A 25,327-nucleotide genomic window follows, 5' to 3' on the forward strand; every position below is an offset into this window, starting at 1 on the left:
GCACAGAATTATTCTTGTAGTTGAGCAATATTGCAGTGTCATACCTCACACTGATGCTTCTCTATGTTTCAGGAACTGCAGGGGTTAAGCAGCCCAAGTTTTGTAACCAAGGGAACTCCCATTCCCTCTGGTAATCCTCTCTCATCTTTAACTCTTTGGCCATTATGTGTGTGAGCAAGGGAATAGCAACAATGCTCCACCTCAAGCACTGATTGCAAGACTAAATGCAAACCAATGGGATCCTATTTCTCTTGGAGAAATCTGAGTCAAACTCTTCATGCATGTTTTGCCTCTGATATCCTGAAAAATAACATGACTCTCTCTTATGAAAAGGTACACCAAGTCCAGGCCAGGGTGTTAGGAGGAGCAAAACAACATATATGTTTTTCTCTTAGCAGTCCAAAGTGCTCTTGTAGTAATTTGCATCTCGTAACTGAAACTGCACTCCAGCCAATGCTCTGAAGATTTGTCAGGATACAGGGGACGACAGCCTTGATGTTGTCTACATCTCACTATCCCTAGTCAGCCTTTACCTGATTCTTCTCCACTAGACTGCAATCAACCTTTTCATTTCCAATGGACTCCCTCTCATAGTTCATGCAAGAAGATGATTAAATTACCTAAAATAGGCTAACCTGTTCTTTTTATATTGCTTTCTCCCATCTTCATAGAATACTAGGACTGGAAGGGACCTCGAGAGGTCATCGAGTCCAGTCCCCTGCCCCCATGGGGGCACTACTGATTCCCACATCAATTTGTTTGCTTTTTCTCTTCCAGTCTGTGGCTTCTCTAGCTTTCCTCCTCTCTTTCTCTACTCAGTCTTCTGTGGTGTACATATTTCAGTCTTTTCCCTATACTTTCTTTTCATCCCTGTTTTTTTTTTCTTTTCACGGCCCTATGTTTCTGCCACCAACTTCTCCATCCCTCTCCTATGTATGTCTCACCTACTCCTTCCTCTGTCCCTCATGTCTTTCTGCCAACCTATCTACGTAGGCTTTTACTATCAGAGCATTATCCTTTTCACACCTCTCCATTCCCTCATTCCACTTACAGTTCTTTCTTTAGCTCTCCCTGTTCCTATCCCAACATGCCCCAGCAGACTTCATCCATCCTGTACCCAGAGTATATGTCTTGCACCGAGGCTGGGAATGCATGCATGCTTCCACATACGGCAGTATGGCTTCTGCTTTCTCTCACTCTTGGGATCCTCAGTGCAAATTCTTGAGTTGGTCTCTTCCTGCTATTGCAAGCCCTGAGGTAATGCAGGCACCTATCACTACCAAGTCCACTGTCTTTGTGTGGGAGCAGGCCTCCTTTGACATTGGCTGGAATTAGTCATTAAAGCAGCAACTCCACAAGGAACTATAAGCATTTTCATACTGCCAAAAACTCTATATCACTTACAGTGGCTCATTTAAAATTCTGACTCTGTCTAGGGCAGGTAAAAATATAAGAAACATGGAAAGTACCTACAGAAGCAGTCTGCTAGGTTAAATTGTCCATCCCCCTTGCACTGCAGTACTGAGCTCCACAGTCCTTTCTGGAAGACTCATGTCACATAAAAAGTCATATTAGGGGCCTACAGGCTCAGCAGGCCAAGGATGGAAGTTTCCATCTCTGCTGTACCCAGCTTAGCATAACCTGGGACTCTGCAAGTGCAAACAGCAGTTGGGCTTTATCAGCTTTAATCCATGCCTTGAGCTGGGAAACTACTAAGCAGTAAATAAGTTTGACCTCAATCTCCGCTCATAAGAGCAATAAGAATGGTGCTGGGCCAGTACACGCACACCCGTAAACAACTATAATATAATTAGTGTAGGGAGTCCTGTGCCCAGTGAGTCTCACCTCGGTGGGTGCCCTGGATTCCCCCAGCTGGAGCCACGTCCACTGCAGCCTGGTGCGAGGTGACAGGAACGGGACTCCCCTCAGACTGAAGGGGCGTAAGTATTTCCAAGTGCCTGTTGCTCACTTTTATGCATTACTCTGCTTATGCTTATTGAGGTATTACATTGCAGTAGCTGTGTAACCATTTGTCAGTATTAAGCCTGTAATAGTAGTGATGTAGTAAGATTACTAAAAGCATCTATCCCTGATTGCCTCTGTTGTGAAGTGAATCTACAACCCTGTTGGGCCTTGGCCCTGTGAGTTGACAACTAAAAAGAACAATCAGATGCTCTGCTACAGGTGCATGTTTTCCTGAAGCACATCAAAACAAGCATTCCACTGGTTCCAGTATGCTGCCTCTGGCAGTGACCATAACTGATGCTTTAGAGGAATGCAACTCCCCTGCCTCCCCTCTCCTCCTCCCCCCGCAGTAATATACTTGGCAGGTTGTGCAATGCTAAGACATGGGAGAATTTCATCCCTCACACAAAAGCAATCCATTAGAGTCTTCAAACATCAAGTTTGTGTGCGCTTGTCATGTCTGAATCCATAAGCACAATGTTACTGGTCAAAATGATTCAATTGTTTTCAAAATCTTGGGCTTTTTGTTGCCTCGTGGGTGATGTTGCATGTGATTTTTCTCTGGCTGGCTATATGTGGAGGAAGTAAGGATTTCCAGGATTTGTCTTAAATGTGCTATCTTTCAAATCTATGTCCCTTTATGATCTCCAAGTAGAAAAAACGAAGGAGTGTCTATCTCCTTGAGCTGGAGCAGCCAGAACACTGGGACTCCATAGAAGCAATGCTGCTCAACCATGAATTTTAGAGTGTCAATAAATGTTAATGGGAATAGCTCTGCTGATTTATGCTACCTAAGAATCAAAGTCTGAATCTTCCCTGAAAAATGAAGTGTCCACCAAATAAATCACAATGGAGGGAGAATAACTTGCTGAGTATTGATGGAGACGATGAGAAGTTTTGGGAAGATGTTTTTTTTTTTTTTCTTCAGTGTTCCAAACATAGCTCTGGCAACTGAATTGCCTGAAAGGAGAAAAATGCCCTTGAACTGAAATTCCAAAGCAAGGCATAATGCACAAGTCAGAGCAAACAGGAGTATCTTCTTTTTTTGTTTCCTTCTTTTCTTCTCCCTAATTTTACCCAATTTAAAAGGTCAAAGGTGAGCCTCAATATTTAAAAAAGCAATACTGTGTCAAAAACATAGAAACAAGCTGAAATACAAAGTGTTTTATTTGTGATTGTGAGTTTGTTTGTTAAATATTGTGTGTCTCCCTATCAATTCCTCTTCATCTTTTGGAGCTTTGATTTCTCCCCACCCCCAACAGAGCCATTAAGCTACAAAAATAGCAGTGAACTTCCCTTATTACTTCCCTTCTATATTTTCTGCATCTCTCAAAGCTGATGAAAGGATTAAAAGTGTTTTTTATTCTCATCACCAGTTTTTTCTTCCCCACTTGTTTTGTGTAAGAAATGCAGTTGCTCCCCTGACTGAAGGTACATGTACACTAGCCCCCTAGTTTGAACTAGGGAGGCTAATGAGGACGACCGAAATTGCAAATGAAGCACAGGATTTAAATATCCCGCGCTTCATTAGCCTGTTCCCGGGCGGTCGCCATTTTGGAAATGGACTAGCCCGGAATAACTGCCTGCGTCTACACGCAGCAGAGAAGTGCGTGTATGAGGTTTAACTGTCATATGAGGTTTAACTGTTAATTCAAACTAAGGGGTCTATCTTGGAATAACGCTTCTCTGCCGCGTGTAGACTCAGGCAGTTATTCCGGGCTAGTCAGTTTCCAAAATGGCGACCGCCCGGGAACATGCTAATGAAGCGCGGGATATTTAAATCCCGCGCTTCATTTGCAATTTTGGTCGCCCTCATTAGCCTCCCTAGTTCAAACTAGGGGGCTAATGTAGACGTACCCTGATTTCTTTTTTCTGTCTAGCATTTGAGATAATTAGCAAACGCCCAAAGTTTACTACTCAAAACACATTGTCAAACATTGTCTACTTCCACTAAAGGAAGTTGTTCAGCAAACATTTCTTAAAATCTCTGAAATGTTCTCCAGAGTTCAAGCAAAGTTAACGGAAGCTTCACCATCTGTGTGGATTTTGTAATAAAGCTCCTTTCCTGGGCACACTATCAGCAAGAAGTTGTGGTACATCTGCTAAGGATCAGTGGTGTCTAGAAAGCTTAGGAATGGACCCAAGGACTTTGAGTGCCATGGCTTCACAACATCGGAGATTGATCTCCACAGTGACAGTCTCATGGTAAATGGAAACAAGGCCTGAGATCTGGTCAAAGGTCTCATGGAGAATATTTATATTTCTGTGGCATAGCTGTGGTCACATTTCCTCTTCTCCTAAATTGCCACCAGTCTTTTTGGCAGATTATCCTGCACTACTGACTCAGCATGGAAAATTACATGGTTCTTCCTATAAGGAACCATCAACTTATTTCTTAAAATCAATTGATTCAGGGTGCTTTGAATGCTTCCATGGGAATATTAAGGAAGGCACCATCTGTATGGATTGGGTTTTGTGCAGTTTTATTTTTTAAGATTTTGGGTATGATTACATCTCTTTTATGGTTGATTTGTTTTCCCAGTGGAAAAACACTGGGATTGTTATTGAAATGGACTGTTAATATCTCCTTTCAGAAAGCCAGACTGCCAGCCATACCTAAACATGAAGACGTTAGGTCCTTGTTTAAGAAAACATCTCTGGACATTAACAAAGTTGCTAATTACCATTCTATTTCTAGGAAGAATAATCAAGGCCATACAAGTAGACCAATTCCAGTTGCATTTGGACTCCATGTACTACCTTTATCTCTATCAGACCTGACTATAGAATTGATACTGAACACATGGTGGTGAGTCATTTTTCTAGGTTTAGGGGAAATTTCTACGATTAGGGGGAGATTGACCACTGCAGTATATTCATTGTCTGCATGTTCTAAATGACTGCTAATGTCAGGTAAATTCACAAACTGCTGTAAACATCTCATTTAGCATTAATCATAAAGCTTTACGTTATCCTCTTAACTGTTTTCATATTCATTAAACTACTTCCATATGGAAATGAAAAAACAGTGATATGGAACAGAATCAAAACATCTCTGTGTAGCTGGCTAGCATCTTTACTCAGCACTGTTGCAGCAGCGCTCATCCGTAGCCCAAGTTGCCGAGTCATTCAGACCGAGGGGTTTCATCACACATGATTTTTCTGTTGGCATGTGAGTTGATGCCAAAGGAATTACACACTGTGCTCAACTACCTTGTATTGTCTCCTTTTCCACTCACCAAGAAATGGCCATATCAATTTATTTCCATTAGCTCTGTAAATATAAGGAGGGCTTTTGTTTTTTCTACTTTTTAGACATATAATTAATCTGACAAATTTACCCTCACCATCAAGGAGGAAGTTAACATATAGTATTCAAAATACTACATGTGGCAGTAATGTGTAGAGAAATGAAATGTCAAACATTACATTTTATTTTCTGTAGACACAGCGCTTTCTGCAGTTTTAGATGCAATCCAGTAATTTTAAAACCAATGAGTAGTCCTATGGTACCTCAGAGACCTCCAGCTCATCAGAAGAAGTGGGTTTTGCCCACAAAAGCTCATGATACTATACATACTTTTTGCTAGTCTCTAAAGTGTCACAGGACTACTCTTTTTTAAAGTTATAGACTAATGCGGCTACCCCTCTGAGTCCAATAACTTTGTGTGGCTCGATAGTGTCACCCAGTGGACAGATAAGTTGATCACAGATGGGCATATTCATGTGGATTTTTTTCCGTTTTATTTCAAAACTAATAATTGGCTTCTTGCTGATGGGAACAGTTTCTAATGATGTTGTTGTTAGGAATGGAGAATACATTAAAAGCTCCTATATTCTGATTGCCATAGCAATTGCAGAAAATTCATATTGAGAAAATGCAGGAAATGATTATTGTTGCTCTCTCTCAGTAATAGATTTACAGGACATAACCACTATGTCCTTAATGGAGAATTTTGTTGTTAGAATAAAGAAACAAAGAACAGCTAAAAGACAAACAGCATTTGTGGTGTTACTTACATGTAGATTCAGGGACTAAGTTTTATCCCATTGTAATAATAATGGAGTGCAGTTCAACACTATTTATTCATTCTTAGCCAAGTATTGCATAGGACTAAAAGGCTGAAGAATCAACTCTCTGTATAGTTTTATAACTATTGCTGAGTTATAACATTTATTATTTTGGCCAGATCTTTGCATCAGTCACTCAGGTATTAAGGATTAGTATGTCTTCTACCTGGGGTTGTAACAAATCCAAACCTTGCACAATACTATACACCTAAAACTAGCCACTGTGCATGTTTGATTTAAATAAGATTTTGAACAAGATTGGAAGGTCATGCATTTCCTCTTGCTAAAGATGGAGACACTGTGTTTAATTCACCTTCAAAGGTTTTTTGCAGTACATGAAATGGAGCCATGTTAACAGAAACATGATGAAAACTAATGGCTGAAACTGAAAAAGAAACCTGGTTCATATTCTAAAGAACTGGCTAGTGGCATGTATACAGCCCTCCTCTGCTATGCAGTATGAGAATACTGCAATATGTATTGTAAGTCCTGTGTTGTGAATAGCTAAGATCAAGGCATGAGAGTAACAGGGCCCAGGACTTCTGAAGAAAGGCTATTCTGGATACTGCTATGAGGGTCTGAACAGACACAATGTGCAACATGGTGATAATTGGAAGTCCTGGGCTTGTTCCAATAGAGTGGCAAAATCATCAAAAGTAAAATATTTAGCTGTACGTGTAGATAGTGGCAACAGTTTTAACATACCAAAAACATGCCAGGAGCAACATTATGCCTTTGCACCAGTAATGAACCTTTATGACCTGTAGATTCGTCTGTACAGTTGATGTCATATTTGAGGAGACGATAGGAATCCAGGCGACCCTGAAGCAACATAGGAAGTGCAATTACAGAAATATGTAGGCTATAAATCTTACTCTACCAATCATCAGTGCACTATATTCCCTCTGCACAAGGCCTAATGAGTTAAACTGAACTAATTATCTTCTTCTTTGTGGCTGAGGCAGGCAGCTGTTCTGAGCACACTTGTTTTTGGAGACAGTATTCATAATTGTTGGATTTCTCTTTGTGGAATAATTTGTCACTTCTTCAAAGAAGCCATACCTGTAAGTTTTAAAAATCTAGTGCTTATGAAAGGAGAGAGGGCAACTAGCTATGGTGCAAGCTTCCTATTTAGTTCTCAGTGTACTGTTCTTGGATAGGAAACACAATACCCCATTTTTAAAGATGACTCAGGGGGGCTTTGAACCCAGGTCTCCAGAATGGACGAGCAGAGTGTGTACATAAATACACCTGTACCATGAAGACCTCTCCCTGCCTCTTTTGTATGTGAACCACATGTATGGTGCTCACTCTGACATGAGATTGTTAAGCAGATACTTTAGAGTGGTGCCAGTTCTATTCCTTTTCATAGACTGGAGGTATTACATTTGTGTTTCATGCAGCCTCCACTTTTAAACTTGAAGCAAAATCCTGTTCCCACTTAAGTGAAAGGGAGTTCTATTGACTTCAGAGGGGCCAGAATTTCACCTCTTCTATTCTATGTTTTTCCAGATATAGATTAATTAAAATTGATATACACTATAAGGCCAATTTCTGAGGTGTTTTAATTTATACGTCAGTAAGGACCTGTTCAGGTGTTTAAACTGATGTTATGTACACATCAATCAAGACAGCAGGTATGTGGGATTTTTTTTAAATCCTCCCAGTTTTCTTCCAGCACTTCAGCAACTCCAATAATGGTAGGAAGCACTGGTGTAGCTCATTCACTGACATTTATTTGTACCCTCATGCCATTTAAGACTAGATAACACGATAAAAACATCTGGGTCAGATTTCTGCTAGTGCTTTATTCCCAGCATTGCTGGGAAAATATTTCAGTATGGACAAGGCCTTAGGGTTTGGGAGAAAAATGATGCAAGAAACACAGCAATAAAGTATGTAAGTTGAAGTAACCTCCACTGACTATTCTGTCTCCAACTTTTAACTTTCATCTTAAGTCCCTTTGTAAGTTTCAACACAGAGTTGCTCCTGCCCACTTTGTGACATGTACTTTATACCATATTAACCCTGTACATATGAAGAGAAAGTCTTTATTTTAATTGTCTGCTCAGTGTTCATGCAGCCATGCAAATGTATTGAGTACACAAATGGTGAGAGTACTGTCCAGCATGCCTGTGGCAGCAATTCAAAGCCCTGGATGTAACAGTCAATGGGCCCCCAGTGCACACACAAGTTGCACCCATGGGGCAGTGTTGCATCTGGGCTGAATGGTACGCTCTTCCAGCACATCCAAGGCCCCAAATTGCTTCCCTAGTAGCCTTGCTAACTGTGCAAACTCAAAGACCCTAAGAGAGTTGCCACCCTGACTCACCCTTTCTCTGAGGCCATGCCCCTGTTCCACCCTGCTCTCACTCTATCCCCCATCCCTCTGTTGCTCACTCTCCCCCACACATACTCATCATCACCTGGCTTAGGGAGGGGGTTGGGGTGCAGGATGGGGTTTGCATGCAGGCCCTGAGAGGGAGTTATAGTGTTGGAGTTATAGTGTTGGAGTGGGAGCTTGTGTGCAGAAGTGGGTGCAGGTTCTGGGAAGGTGTTGTGGTGTGGGAGGGGATGCAGGTTCTGCACTGGGGCAGCGGGTTAGGGTTCAGGAGGGGGGGGTCAGGTAGTTAGCACTTACCTTACGAGGCTCCCAAAAACAACTGGAATGCCCCTCTGGCAGCGGCTCCTAGGCAAGGGAGTAAAGGGGAGCCTCTGCTGTGCGCTGCTGCCCACAGGCTCCACCCTTTCAGCTCTCAGTGGCCACAGTTCCCAGCCAGTGGGAGCAGCCGAGTCAGCGCTTGGCTCAGAGGCAGCACACAGAGACCCCTCCCCTGGGGCCATAGGGAGAGTGTCATCTGCTTCCAGGAGCTGTACGGAGCGAGGATGAGCAGGAAACCTGCCTTACTCCCTCTGTGCTGCTAGCAGCAGCCAGGGGCCTCCAGACTGTTTTCAATCACTCATATAAGAAGTTGTTCCCTTTGCCCACCTGTGTCAGCGGGCCTGCTGTTCAGATTTTGGTGACAGGATAAACAGCAAATAGATCCAAGTGTTGCTTTTTTAAAACAATTTTTCTTATTAGAAGCTAGATAAATTCATGGAGGTTAGGTCCATAAAAGGCTATTAGCCAGGGGTTAGGAATGGGTCCCTGGCCTCTGTTTGTCAGAGGCTGGAGATGGATGGCACGAGACAAATTGCTTGATCAATGTCTTAGGTCCACCCCCTCCGGGGCATGTGGTGGTGGCCACTGTTGGCAGACAGGCTACTGGGCTAGATGGACCTTTGGTCTGACCCAGTACGGCCATTCTTATGTTCTTACGTTCTCAATTTTCAGACATGCTAAACTCAAATGAAACCTACCTGCATACATGGCATACTTCTGTTCCTGTTCTTTTTCTCATAGAGCTGCTCTAATTTGTCTTCACTTGGATCCTCATTCGTTTTCAGTGATGAAGACACACAGACCACCATGATTTGTTCCTGGGCAGACATCTGGTTGCTAATAAGGTGATCATACTCCAGGTCTGATACATATGGAATCTGATGATTACTACATCTGCATATCTTTCCTTCCTGCCCCACCAGCATTCTCCGAAGGACAGCAGGGCAAGCACTATGGGATGTAAGCCATAATTTATCACTGTCATGAGAAATAGAAAACAGAGGGGAAAGGAATTAGACGGCAAGCAAGGCTTTGGTCCTAAAGTGAAAACAGAAGCAAGTTAAATAGAATGTCAAATAAACTGACTACAGCAACCAGCATCTTTTAAACCACAATCTCTAAACACCAGGGTCAAACCAGAATTTTCTGAACTCTGATTAGGCAGAGTACACAGCTCACGGAAGGGCTGACATTGCCAGAGATGTGAGCAAAGCTCTGTGGCTGCAGTGTTCTTCAATTGTGCCAAAACAGAGCTGCTGAGCTAGCCAGATGGGAAAGCTGGATGGTTCACTCCCTAACTGGATGAGCTGGCCAAGCAGGCTTTAAAATTGATCAGTGCTAAATTCAGACGCTGAAGTGTGCTGGCCTGGCTCACTGGCTTTCTGCAGGTCTCACATGCACTTCGTGCCTTTAGACAGACAGCTGTGGTGCATTTATGGTTTCATCACTTAGTCACAGAAGTTAAGCATAGATCATGTGGGTATTAGTGTTACTGCTCTCCCAAAGGTAGTGTGTTGTTTAGATCATGTTTGAAAAGGCCTTGAATGAGATGTGCTGTAGAAGTGCAAAGCTATCATCCTATATCTTGGGCAAATGCCAATGTACTGTTTCACTGCAGGCTTGCACATGACTGCAGTAAAAGAGAACCAGCCACTCCCACTTTACAGGAGGCAAATCTTTTCTAAGGCTGGTGCAGGCATCAAGAAGAATTTTGAAGGTTATGGGCTGGATCTACAGTCCATTGATGTTAATGTCAAGCCTCCTGTTGTTATCTGAGGGTGTTGGATTAGGCCCATATGTGAGTGTACCAAGAGTAAGGAATTGCAAAGAAAAAGAGCTCTGAGTAAAAGTTGGCTTGAATCCAATACATTTATCTTATATATTGTATGGTATAGGGAGTGGAAGGAAAAAAAGACTATGACAAAATAAAGGCTTGATTTTTAGGAAAATAATAGAAGACTAAGAAATAGGTATGAAGGAGGGTCAAGAGAAGAGGTGATCTTGTATACAGGAGGAAGACAATAGACATTAGTTTTAATTGATATATAAGATAGATATAAAACAAGGAATTCCACATCGGCATTCTACATTAAAAAATAAACCACTTGAGATTTGGTGTCATGGTTCATGGTTATAGAATCATAGAATGCTAGAACTGGAAGACACCCCGAGAGGTTATTGAGTCCAATCCCCTACCCTCAAGGCAGGACCAGGCACTGTGTAGATCAGTGATCCCCAATGTGGTGCCCAATGGAGCATTTATGTGCGCCTGCCTAGTGACCAGGGCTGGCCTGAGCCATTCTTGTGCTCCGGGCCCCGGGTGTGTGGTGCATGAGTGGCCCTTGCCCCGGGCGTGCAGCACATGTGCGATGCCGCCCCCGGGTGCCCGGCAACCCCAAAAGGTTGGGGACCACTGGTGTAGATCATCCCTGAGGCTGCATCTATACTGCACCCTTCTTCTGCAAAAGCTTATGCAAATGAAGCGCAGAGTAGAATATCGCTGTGCTTCATTTGTATAATTAATTAGGGTCAATTTTTGTGCAAGAGGCTGTGTAGACAGCTCCTTTTTGCACAAAACCCCTCTCTTGCACAAGAGCCATTCTTTCTGAAAAAATGAGGGGTCCTGCAGGACCTTAGAGATTAACAAAAGAATGTAGATGGTATCATGAGCTTTTGTGGGCACAACCCACTTATTCTGTGTTATTCTTTTACTTCAGCGTTTCCTAAACTATGGGCCGCGGCCCAGTACCGGGCTGCGGGAAAAAAATACCAGGTCTCAGCGTGGCTGCCAGGAGGGGAGCAAAGCGGGGCGGGCTGGGAGAAGGTGTGTGTATGTGGGAGGGGGGGGGAACTGGCCACTAGGAAGCAGGGTTGGGGGCAGCAGGGCTGTTCCACAGAGTTTGGGGCTGGAGGGCGGCCGGCGGAAGCAGGGTTAGGGGTAGCGGGGCTGTCCGGCGGAGATCCGGGTGGGCAGGCAGGCGGCGGAACCAGAGCTGAACGGGGGAGATCAGGAGGAGGAGGACTGGAGAATCACCCTTTGGAAGCACGGCTGGATGGGGGCAGCAGGGCTGGTGGAGGGGGGGTCAACTGGGGAAGTGGGGAAATGGGTGTGGGGGAACTGGCCGTCGGAAGCAAGGCTGGACTGGGGAGATCGGGAGGAGAAGGGAAGGGGAGCAGTTCTGACCCAGGCACATATAGACCCAGGCACACGAGTGAGTCTGGCCCTGGGGATTCCATTTCCCCTCCCCCCCCACCCTCACTCCCATACCCTCCCTCGAGTAGTTGCAAACGGCCTGGCTGATAGACACACTCACGCAGCCTGAGCTCATCTACCAGCCAGGCAGTTCACAGCTATGGACTGATACACCTAATTATAATAAAACTTACCTAATTAGAGAATACTGGACATTTTATCTGTCCGGTATTTTCTCAATTTGTTTCCCAGACAGAACCCTCAAATACCGGACTATCTGGTACAAAACTGGACACCTGGCAACCCTATCCTTCCTTGCACCCTCCCTTCTAGCCAGACCCTATCCCCAATCTGCTCCTGCTCCTGCCTCCTGGAGTGCCCATGCAACATCGGGTCCCCCAAGCCCCGGCCCAGGCTGGGTGGAAGATGCAGCCGGGTGAAACACTGAAAATGTATTCATTTTTAATTCTTTTTTATATGCATTTATATTTTTGGGCTGCAAAAAACAGTACTGAAAAAAATACGGATTCCAACTAAAGTAAAAAGTTTGGGAAACACTGATCTAACCAGCTTTCTATCCATCTTACAGTCCATTTATCCAATTCATATTCCCTTAACTTGCTGGCAAGAATATTGTGGGCGACTGTATCAAAAGCTTTGCTAACGCTGGCACTGGGGGCTTTGGGAAGACCAGAAACAACTTAGTTGAATAATCATCAGTTGCTTAATGAATATGCAAATATGCAAATGACTGTTACCGGTCCTCCAAAAGCTCGTGAATGGATTTACTGATCCCTGTGTCAAAAAGTTTGGGAAGCCCTGCTTTACTTGCTTTACCCATAGTGGGCTATCATTGGGCTCATATCTCCCAACTCAGTAAAATAAAAGAAAAAATACAATGCAAAGTTGCTTTAAGGAAATAGCCAAAGGAACCTCCACATCAGTAAAAGTGACAGCAAATCCTCAACAGGGAGAAGTAGTGGAATGTGACTGTCTCATTAGACGTCACCTCATTCTCCAGTCATTGCACTCTGCAGATATCTTAAATAAGACAACAGTAAATTACTTAATTTTACAAAGTTGCTAGCATTCCTAATGTATTATTATGAAATCAGACATAATGGTGTGAAATCATAGGAAAAAACAAATAGTATTCATAAGATGCTTATCCAGCGCCAGAAATGGCTTGTCAGTAAGTCCCTCAGATCAATTTTTGCATTACAATCAACATTGTCCAGTTCCTGCTCAGATTTCCTTACCCTGATATGTAGGCGTTCTGTAATGCAACAGTGTATTTATTTAAACTGAACTGAGGCACATGTGGCTGATCTGGTTTGATATTGCTGTTTGCTAAAGAGGAAATTCTGCAAGAGAAAATAACAGTAAATGTAAACAGTAGTTTAAATGTCAGGAAAACAAAGCAGATATGTGTTCTGCAGTACTAAAATGTATCTATATATAGTGTTCATAGATGGGTGAAATCCTTTTTCCAATTAACTGATAATGATATAGTCATCTGGTTATATACTGGTGCACATAAAAGAAACACTTCAGCTGATATTGGTTGGGGATTTAGAACCATACATCTGGGAGAGTAAGAACTCTAAGTGACACAGAGAACAAGAACTACTCTTTATATTTCTCTGGTTTTAGTTGCATGGCTCCAATAAGTTAATGGGCATTATATTAATTGGAACTCTAGGCAGAGTAAAATTAAATCTCAAATTTTCTTAAGTCTTGTACAAGTTAATATTGCAGAAGTTAAGTAATTTGGGAGATTGGAGCCTTAAAGTGCAAGGTTTTCAGGTCAAGGTGCAAATTGTCATGTGTCTGTGTAACACATAGGAATGTAAGAATGGCCATACTGTGTTAGACCAATGTTCATGTTGCCCGGTATCCTGTCTTCAGGGAGTGACTATTGCCAGATGCTTCACAGGGAATCAACAGAACAGGGCAATTATTGAGTGACCCACCCTTGTTGTCCACTCCCAGCTTCTGGCTCAGGATGCCCCTTATGTGAAGAAGTACTTTTGTTTGTTTGTTTCAGATCTCCTCCTTATTAATTTCATTTGGGTGACCCCTGATTCTCACACTATGTGAAGGGGTAAATTAAATTTTTTTCTGTATGCCATTCATGATTTTATAGACCTCTCATATCCACCTATAGTCATCTATTTTCCAAGCTAAAAAGTCCCTGTCTCTTTCTTCTCTCCTCATTATGGAAGCTGTTCCATGCTCCTAATATTTTTTGCTGCCTGTCTCTGCACCTTTTCAATTGTAACGTATTTTTTATATTTATGATGTTTTCTGTCTTATTGTCTATCCCTTTCCTACTGATTCCAAATATTCTACTAGGTTTTTGACTGCCGCTGCACACTGAGCAAATTTTTTCCCAAACTATACACAAAAATTCCAAGATTTCTTTCTGGCACAATGGTGCCCCACTCCTGAATGATGCTACTGTAATATAAAGGTATGATGTTAATCCATTAAAAGGAATGTTCTCTTTAAACTATATTCCAGGATCAGTTATGGATACTTCCCAAACCTCCCGTGGTTTTCCTGTCACTAACTTGTTCTTGTTGATGTTTTTATGAAGCCGCAATATGTGAAATAATCAGTTCTATGACACTGATAATTAAGCTTAATTATAATAACCTAAAATTTATCATAATACACAATTATTTTCTCATAAAGAAATATTTCAGTGGGCATTGAGAAATTCTTTTTTTTTTTACCTGGGAGAATAAGATGACTGCTCCCACAGCATTTTGTGAGCAGAAGCTGATTGAAAATGAGCCAGCAGGAGAGGGCTGTCTGACTCAGAGGCTCTTCTGTATTCTCTCTTCTTCTCTGGTGCTCTCTGTACAACTGAGGTAGTCAGGGAAGCAGCTGCAGACTGCACTGTGCATTTAGTTAAAGCTCTCTGAGAAAGTCTAGGCATTTTGTGAATGTGTGGCGAGTCAATTTCTGAAATACCACCACACCATAGATATTAATCTTAGGAGACAAAAACAAAACCAAAAAAAAAACCACAAACACAAAAACCTAGCTATGAAAATTAACTCTAAATTCTTCCTTCAGGTCTTGGTTCTGATATTTTTCATGGTAGACTGCTCCTGGACCTGGCAGCCTTCAGAAAGATTTTGCTCTTAGTGTGTAGGACAGGTTATTGTACTGGCTGCAATTTTAGTAATGGTAAAACACGCAATCAGACCTATGTTTTTGCTGTACTGGTAACTATTTTTATGCACTGGAACTGTTACAAATAATCAGGATTAATAATATTCACAATATATAAGATAAATGGAATAATATCTAAGGAAGATGATATTCAAGTTCATGTTCGTTACAACTGGGCTCAAATATTATGGAATGTTTCTCTTTGGAAGGAATCAAATGCACAGACTATAATTCACAGGCATTTAGTTTGTATTGTTAAGAAATGTCTTACGTAGCCAGTGCTCGGTGGGTGAAATTCATGCCTGTGCAAAGGACCTGCATGAAGTCTATACATCACTGTACTTCCTCTTAAATGCCCAAATTTGGCTTATGTGGTGCATGATTCATACTTTGGCCCAATGCCCTGACATTAATTTAATGCAGAGGCAGGAATTCCAATATAAATTAATGTAGTATTATAATGTGCTTCTTAAATGTAATAGCAATAGTATACGGAATATCTAGCTCCAAAGAAACCCATTACGTTATTCTGTCTGTTTTAAAAAACTTAATTATTTCCCTAACTCCAAACACTAACAAAAATTACAGAAAACTACAGAAGACCCAGAAAAATTTGTAAATGAGACTGTCATTAGTGACTTCCTCATTAAGGACCAGAATCCACCTCTCTCTCTCACCTTGACTTCACAGGACTCTTTCATATGAATAACTGTTCACCAATGTGATCAAGAAGTTCACAGTCTGCCCTTCTACCTGTTTCAATTCACAATATTTTAAAGCCAGCAAGCCACTCTATAAAATTAAGTCTGAAACTGCAGATCAGAAGAGAAAGGACAGGCCTAGAGCTATTTTGTCCATTGTGGTACCTGCTGAAGTCAAAGCAAACTTAACACTATTAAATCCATCACTCATTTTTTTTTCTATGGTGACTGACCAAAAGCCATTCGATAGTATTCCAGCCAGTCATCCAGAATATTCTTGATCTTCTGCTGTAGTTTTCTTAATTCTCGGGCTGCACTGAAGTCATTTATAGGGCTTATGGTCTCTTCTGGATTTTTAAGTGTCTTCACCAAGTCTGATAACTTTGGCTTTTTAAATAAAATAGAAAAAACACAGTTAAAAGTTATGTTCTATGTTTGACGCTGCCAGAAAGCGATGAAATAATGTTATAAAATATGAGACCTTTAATTTGAAAGCATATTTTGAAAATAAGTTATTAGGGTGAGGAGATAGACAAGATTCTTTAAAAGCCTCCCATGGTAGGAAGTTAGTAGGCACTAGTAAATGCACCATTTTCTAGTCTGAACCACTACATTGTGTAATCTAGTTTGGCATCATAATACATACTCTTGAGTCCTCTGTTGTAGGATGTGAAAAGAAAACAGCAGACGCTATAAGTTATACCTGAGGCTGTCAAAGCTTGTTTGTCTGGCTACGCTGCTGCTAGTCCCCCTTCTTTCTCTGTCCATTGTTCAAGGACCTCCCTTTTGGTTTTATGATTATTGTGTATTGTGCAGGAGGAGGCATAATGGCTTGATTACTCACTGAATTAACGTAAGTCTGCAGCTATTTGCATTTGGCTCTCAGCCTCCCAAAAGTGCGTACACCCTCTATTTTACACCTGCTGTACCCATTCACATCTCTCTGGGTATTTTTAATCTGAGAGTGGATTAGTTAGACATAACAAGGAGACAGGAATGCCTAGAATCACAATGTTCATGGAGACATCACTAATGTTAATATAGTTGGCAGGAGTAGGATTCCCTTCTGCCCACTCTGAGAAGGTCTAGAGTTTTTGAAAATTCTGATACCATGCACTTTCCTTCCTATAATGTCTCACCAAGACTTGTCTTTACTACCCTTTTTGTTAACATATTCCTGGATTTGTTGGGAAGGGCACATGAGTTCCAGCATTAGCTTCAACAGAATAAAGCAGCAATTACTGCTGGCACTTGACAGTGAAAACATACAGACCCGCATGGCTGTGGCGACATCTGCCCCCAAAGCAGCACTTCAGCTGGTTAACATCACCTCCTAGTGCCAGAATAGGCTACTTGAGAAGGGGTGGGAAGATGTAACTTGCAGCAAAACTTTACCTACTGCTGTCCTCAGTTTCTGAATCACTGCTGGAGGAGCACTCTCCAATGCCTCAGAAGTCCTATGACAGATTTTCAAACTTTAGCACAAATCTCTGTTATTTGCACCAATATGATAGCGTTGGCACCCACTTTCAGGCAGCGTATCCTTTTCTGAGGGGAACTGCTTGGAAGTGACTCTTCCTATGCTACTGTGTGAAAAGCCATGAGGCTGAAGAAGCTATGATAGATGAAGCCACCATAAAGCTGGAGTCTGTTAATTAACCCTTTGTCAGAGGAAAATCTTTTATGGTAGATGATCCAAACACAGCGAAGCATGAAACATAGTGGCAGAGCTAATAGAGTCCTAGACCTCAGGAGAGACTTTTCGGATTTGCATTACAGCCAGCAAACCACATCTGTGAGCACACAGTTCTGTTTTACAAGACAAAGCTGATAACAGGAATTGGAAGGGCTGAAGCATCCAAAGACATTAAACTTGAAAGTCAGTGGTATCTGAACAGGGGAGGCTGGGGAGCCCTAGCCCAACCGTGGTTTGTCCATTTTTCATCAGGGCAGACTCCGTCCCTTTCTCCTATTCCCTCACGATGCACTATCCTCCCACCCCTGACCCAGGCCAGCAGCTGAGCCCAGCCAGGGAGCCTGAGCAGTTGTGGGAGCTGCACAGTCCCTCTACCTACTCATGGTTCGAGAGACCCAAGAGCAGCTCACAGCCCATGTTCCTGCCCCCAGGGTTCCCTGCCTCGCCCAGGGCTGGTGGAGTGTCCATGCCTCTGCACCAGTTCCTCACAGCTGCCTACGTGGTTCTTGCCTCTTGGCTGGAGCTGAGTTGGGGTATGGCCTTGGAGCTACAGCCTGGCCCTGGTAAGAGCCACGTGGGCAGCTGTCAGAACTGCAGCACAAACCCTCCACCTGCCCTGGGTGAGGAGCCCTGGGGGCAGAGACATGGGAGGGAGGCTACTCTTGGGCCTTCCACACCACAGGCAAATGAGGTGTCCACTGTGGCTCCCCACAGCTGCATGAGTGGCAGTTAACTTGGCCGGGCTGTGGCTTTGAGGCCCACCCCACTGCTGAAGCCAGGCTAGGGTAAGAGCCACATGAGCAACTGTGGGTAACCTGGTCTCCTCCAACTGCCCTGGGTGGGTGGCCCTGGGGGTGGGGACATGGATAGGGGCTCTGTTTTCAGCCCACACTTGTGGGGGTAGGCTCCCCAGCCGTGCTCCAGTTTGTCCAAGGGCAGGGCTTTTGAGGGAACTGAGGTCTCAGGGGAAGGGGCCTTTAGTTCCCTCACTTCTGGGAAGGCTCTGCTACCCCTGCTTCAAGCTAAGAATGCAGCTATGGCATGGAAGAGTTGGAAAGAGGAATTTAACCTCTAGGTAAATATTTTTGGGTTAGATAAACAACATACTGTGAAAATAAAACTATTTTGTTACCTGACTAAAGAAAAGGGGGGAGAGATAAGTGAGACTTTGTGCGTGGAAATTCCTCAAGCTCAGAGAACCACAGAAGCAATAATGGGCTGTTTTGGAAGAATGAAATGGTGGGAGGATATAATTTCTTTACCTGGGATCAAGCAGCTGGGGAGGGTATAAATGAATACAGTATTGGCTTAAACGTATTAGCAGCCAGTTGCAATTTTGGAAATGTTAAAGATCCGTTGAGAAGAGACAAGATAACATATGGGATATGAGAATCTCAACAGTATCAAATCGGTTGCTGAGGGGAAGCTACCTTAACTTTCAAGGAAAATTTGGAGACATGCAGGGCTGCAGAGTTATCCAAAAAGAGAATTAGAACCCTGGAAGAGCAAGTCAGCAGAAACTGGCTATGTGGTAGAAAATATACAAGATAGAAATAAAAATTGTCCAGCTTACGGGGAAAATATCACATCTGTGACAAACACAATAATTCTGCAGCCAAGTGTTTGTGTAGAAAAACCCAAGTTACACACAAGTAACCAAAGAGAGCAACAGTGAGTATAGGGATGCTATGTGGGTAACCAAACAGATGGCAAATACAAGACAACAAGACCCTACTAAGTACCAGAAACACTTGCAGACGTGTTATCTGAAAAGAAAGTGATATGATTTCAATTATGTTGTGGTTTGAGTTGTAACATTATCCTGATCTGTCTGATGAACTCAGACATAAGGTTGGAAGAGACTAACCAGCTGTTAACAGTGTACAACCATATCATATTAGAGCCCATGGGGAAATGTAAAACATTAAAAAATGCAAGGAACAAAAAGAAATATAGACTGGATTTTGGAGTAATAGATGATGAGAAGGCAGTACCATTTCTGGACAATAAAACTGCTTAAAGAATGAACCTGATAAAAATGTAGTTCAAAACACAATGAAAGTGGATAATGATACCTTGGATGGTATTACCTGGTACTAGGAGATGATACAGTGGGACTACCAGAGACATATTTCAAGGTGATGGGCCACTACTAGATGGTATTTATAAACAGAGATTGATAACTGTGTAGTCAGTTAAATTGCCCACAAAAGTACTCATTGCAATACCTAGAGCCACTGAAAGACAACTGCAAAGCCTACAAAATTATGGAATTACACAGCCTGTCAAGAATAACACAGACTAGGTAAGTGGTCTTGTGGTGGTAAGAATGCCCTTTGAAAAATATGCCTGGATTTAAAGCCTTTAAACAAAGCTTTGATAAAGAACTATTTCCTTTTGTCTGTAATTGAGGACATATTAATATATCTGTCTAAAGGGAGATTTTTTTATAGTATGCAATGAAAAAAATGAATTTTGGCATGTTGAACTAAGAATTTAGTTACTTAACAACCCTTGCTACTTTATTTGAGAGATACTGATGGTTAAGGATCAGTCCTGCATCACAGGTATTCCAAAGTAGACTGACCAAAGCATAGGAGGGCATGAAGGGAGTCCGGACAATAACAGATGATGTGTTGATTGAGGATGAAGATCGAGAACAAGTACAAATTACTACATTTTTTACAGAGATTCCAAGAAAAGAATATTAAATTAAACTCAGGTGAAGAGTATCATAGATGGCATGCACTGGACATTTGTTAACCTCTTATGGCCTGAAAGTAATCTCAGTGAAAGTGAGGGCAGTTTCAGAAATGCCAGGACTGAGCAATATTAAAGGAATCCAAAGATTAGCTAAGTTTTGTAGCCAACCATATGACTCCTGCCAGACCTGACACATTGAGATACCGTATGGAAGTGGGAGGACCAACACAAGCAAGCAGTCCAGAAAATAAAAGAGATGCTTGGGAAGTCTCCCACTTTAAAATATTACATCTCAGAGGAACCCCTGATGCTGCAATGTGATCCATACAAGTCCGGTCTAGGGGCTACCATGCTACAAGAGGGATAACTTGTTGCATTTCCAAGCAGAGCATTGTCCGTGACAGAGAAAGCCTATGCTCAAATTGAAAAAACGTTTGTTAGCAATTCTCTTGGAAATGGAAAAATATTGTCAATATACTTATATACTATGGATGTACAATCTCATGAAAGTAATTACTCAAAACACTTACAATGGATGATGATATAACTGCAGAGTCACAATGTACAGATCAAGTATTGCCCAGGCTTCGACTTTGTGTTGACAGACACCTTGAGCTATTCATACTTTCCAGAACCCAGCAAGGAGAGATCTGTAAAGGCTGAGGTAGAGACAATAAATATGGTACAGTACTTACCGATCTTGGCAGAAAAGCTGAGGGTATGTCTACACTACCCCACTAGTTCGAACTAGCGGGGTAATGTAGGCATACCGCACTTGCAAATGAAGCCCGGGATTTGAATTTCCCGGGCTTCATTTGCATAAGCGGGGAGCCGCCATTTTTAAAACCCCGCTGGTTTGAACCCCGTGCAGCGCGGCTACACGGGGCTCGAACTAGGTAGTTCGGACTAGGCTTGGAACGAGGTGTACCAGTAGTTCGGAATAGGAAGTCTAGTCCGAACTACCTAGTTCGAGCCCCGTGTAGCCGTGCTGCACGGGGTTCGAACCAGCGGGGTTTTAAAAATGGTGGCTCCCCGCTTATGCAAATGAAGCCCGGGAAATTCAAATCCCGGGCTTCATTTGCAAGTGCGGTATGCCTACATTACCCTCCTAGTTCGAACTAGGAGGGTAGTGTAGACATACCCTAAGAGAGATACAGAGGTTCAGAGCAAGACAGAACATTGCAGATACTGAAACTTATGATCTTACAAGGATGACCAGTGACCAAGGATCAAGTATCTTGCAGATAAGAGAGAAGTTATGTATACAGAATGAGATTATAATTAAGGGAGAAAGCTGCTAGAATAACTGCTCTGTCAGGAATGAGATTATGCATAAGTTCATTCATCACACCTGAGAACTGAAGTTTGCTTAAGGTGAGCCAGAATGACTATGTATTGGCTCTGAATGAATTATCAATTATGGGTGTTCAGAGATAAGTGATGTATGCAGATCCTGGGGAAAATATCCACAAGAGACCCCATGGTAACACAAAGTGCCAAGAAAGACCATGGACAAAGGTGGGAGTAGATTTGTTTATTTTTGGAGTTACATGATCATTGAAGAGTGGGGTTTTTTCTTCAGTTTGTGGGAGATGAGCTATTTACTAGACACAGGATCCATTGTAGTCATGCAGAAGATAAAAGCACACTTTGCACAGTGTAGGATACCTGATACTATATGTTCTGATAATGGATCTCTGTTTGTTTTAGGAGAGTCCTGGAAATTCAGTAAACACTGGGATTTTGGTCACATTAACATCTTCACTGGGATATTATCAAAACAATGGCAAAGTGGAATCAGTCATAAACACTGACCAGAAGCTGTTGAATAAAAGTTTAAATGCCGAAGGCTGACCCATACTTAGCATTAATAGATAACAGAAATACTCCCTTGCCAAGGCCTAAATGCTGGTCCCACACAAAGATTCATGAGTCAGAGACCTAAGAGAATCTTGCCAACAAGAGGAAGGTTGATAAACCCTGGGTGCTCAGGTGCTTCACTTGGCGAATGTGGAGAAGCCAACAAAAAAAGAGGAGTGTTTTATTACAACACCTCTGCAAGAGATCTGACAGATCTGGAGCCAGGCAACAAATTCATAAACAACCATTAACAACCTTTGTTAAGCAGAATAAAATTCTGGCACAAACTACAGTAATGCAACCAGGAAACCAAAGAGCATATCAAGTGCAAATGGGCAATGGGCAGATAGTGAAGCAAAACCATAGGCATTTCAGGAGAATAAAAGAAACCTCTAAAGAGTGTGTGGACAACAAATGTATTAGGGTTCTGCAGCAGAAAAATCCCGAGCCAGACTTGTTAGAAGCAGACAACCTCAGGTGCATACTAGAGAAGAGACAGAAGGAAGAGGGTGTTTTGACAGACTCCAGCAACATCAAGTCAAGACTGTGGTATTATCTAGAAGGAAGACAACACTAGAAGGCACCAATTAACTATACCATAATTGAGGAGGATGGACTACTATAAGACCAGCTCATCTGAAGGATTTTGTGTGATGAATTCAGCTTGTACCAATGTCTAGCATTCATCACTAATAAAGTGATGAATGAAGTAACTGCAAGAATGGTTAACATTTGAAAGGAATAGATTAGGTTATGTTCTCAGTAACTGCCAGAGGGTTTAACAGGTTTCTTTAAAAGAGACAGGATGTAATAACACAAAAGTGCTAGCAGACACTTCCAGATGGTATACTGTTTTCTGGAAGGAACTATTTGGAAATGACAACTTCTGGGGAACTGTCTGAGAAGCCATGACGGTGAAGAAGTCATGTTGTAAGCAGCCACAATACATCTGGAATTTGTTAACTAATCTGGAGTCAGAGTGAGATCTTACCAGGCAGCTGATCCAGACACAATGAAGCATAAAAGATTGCTGAGTTTCACCAATGTATGAGGGATACAATGGATTGCCTTCCATTTTGGGGGGGAAAAAAGGTCTTAAAATCACATTGATACCCAGGGGCTAATGGGGAGTTCCTTAGTGAAATTTAGGATGTGTGACTTGTCTTCTCACCGTTCCCCTGGGCTCTCAGATCGTCTTTTAGAATCTCTTACATGGCACTGCTTTGGTGAACTATTCTAGGAACCACAGAATAGCTATCCAGAGCCTCATGCAGTTGTAGTATTGTAGTACAGCACTTGTGTGGATGTGGGTAAAACTATACTGCAAGAGCATCACTGGTACAATGTAACACTGCAGCTACCTTACGTTAGTGGTTAAATTGTGTAATGTAGACAATGAAAATTGGATTCTCCCATCAGTGGGAATGTGAATATTAATGTTAATTATTAATGAGTATTACCCATACAATACACCCTTCCAAGAAGAGCAGATTGCAAAATGGCTGTCTGAGCAAGGTGGCAATGATGCATTGTATTTATCTCTAAATCTGAACTGTTGCTTCCAAACGCACTATAAAGATTTAAAACACAAGGCAGAGAGAGTGAGTGTGAGGGCTTTTTGGCACAGTCATGTGGCTAAGCATTGTCGAGAAACCCACATAACGTCGACCAATTCAGAGACAGGAAACTTAAAGTATAATTGCTAAGAGTGTCTAATAGCTCACTTTGTAAGCTAATGGAAAATATATGCAGTCATAAAGAGAGCCTCATCCATTTAATAGAACTCCTACTGTACTTAACTGACTTGCTAAAAATTGACCCAGAATATTTACATAAACTGCTTAGCAACACAAATTCAAAATGCAGAAAAAAGAACTTTTTACAATAAAACGAAAAGTAATCTTTTAGAATTATGTCTGTAAATCTGGTGGCTGCAACTAGATGAGATGCAAAATGGTCATCGACCAATTAGCATGACACAACTGTATTCTGGGAGAACAGTTTCAACAGCACCTAACTCCAATTTTCCAAAGTGACTTAATCACCTAGACCCAGATCCTCAAATGAATTCCCATTCGTTTAAGTGAGAGTTAAGCACCTAACCACCTTTGAGGATCTGGGACTTAGTGCCCAAGTCTCACTGCAACTTAAGTTCCTAAGCCACTTTCCTAAAGGAGATTTAGGCTCTTAATTCACTTAAGCACCTCCTCCCAGTGCTTAATCCTCCCCCATTTCTGTTTTGAAAGTTCTCTGTTCCCCTCCTTGCTCCATTTATATTGTTGTCAAGTCTCTGAGGTCTTGTTTTGGTGGCATTTCAGATGGCAATCTGACAGACTCCTGAGAGGTAGAGAGATTATTGTAATGGGCATTACCCTGAAGTAAGTGAGAAGGAACAAGTTGTCATCCCTCACGCTCTATGTTTAGAATGCTATTAATAAATGTCAGAATAATTTAACTCTCCAGCAGTGGTGCTAGAACAGTTTTTGGAGTTTGGGTGGTGAGCTGCTTCCCTCCTAACCCCATTCACACCCCTCATCGCCTCCTAAAGCTGGGACGGGTGGCCGGGCAACCCCTCCAACATGTGGGGTCCAGCAGCAGAGCCCCCAGACACAGAGCAGCTGGGCAGGACCCCAATGCCAAATAGGGCCAACAGCCAAGTGGGTCATAGGGCTGGTGGCCAACTGAGTCCAGGACCAGCAGAAGATCCCACAACAGTGGGGTTGCAGGACTGGCGCCTGGGACCTGGGCGGCAGGGGGGAAAGGCTAGGATGTCCAAAAACTGGGGATTTGGCAGAGCCCCCTGCATTTCTGTTTCCTGTACCCATGCTCCCCAGAATGAGTCGGGATAGCTCTTTCTCTTTTTAAAATATTGATGTGCAGATTTTTTTTTTCTGGCTCTTATCCCTCTCAAAATACATTTTTGAAATTTCTAACATAAATGTTTTATACACAATAGAATAGTAATGGAGAGAAGTCAATACTAATCAAAAATCTACTAGGAGTGGGGGGTGTTCTGGTTTGGGGTTTTTTTTCTTTTCCAATTCCATAAACCCTTTCCCTCATGAACCCTCTGATCACGATAATACATTTTATGACACAAAGACAACTTATCGTGAGTTCATTGGGGCATTTAAGACTTTTATATAGAGTATTGTGGGAATGCAGCATTTTGGTTGGCAAAACCACGTAGTCAGCCAGCATGCTGTAATCTGCACAAAAAAGAGGTGCAGGAGAATTTTAGTCAGGACACTAGAATAACCCTCCCCTCTTACAGAAAGCACAATGTGATTCCA

At 42.3% G+C, this 25,327-nt stretch overlaps 1 protein-coding gene across 1 annotated transcript in view; it reads right to left on the reverse strand.

Annotated features, from left to right (window-relative positions):
• Positions 1-25,327, reverse strand: part of LOC102456527 (uncharacterized) — a 52,444-nt gene that overhangs the window by 4,706 nt on the left and 22,411 nt on the right. The window contains 5 exon segments of the mRNA XM_089779813.1: positions 6,742-6,858; positions 9,397-9,676; positions 13,151-13,255; positions 14,630-14,861; positions 16,009-16,162. Coding sequence (XP_089635939.1) covers positions 6,742-6,858; positions 9,397-9,676; positions 13,151-13,255; positions 14,630-14,861; positions 16,009-16,162 — 888 coding nt within the window.

This window comes from Pelodiscus sinensis, chromosome 1, assembly GCF_052426305.1.
Source record: "Pelodiscus sinensis isolate ZL-2025 chromosome 1, ASM5242630v1, whole genome shotgun sequence".
NCBI lineage: Eukaryota > Metazoa > Chordata > Testudines > Trionychidae > Pelodiscus > Pelodiscus sinensis.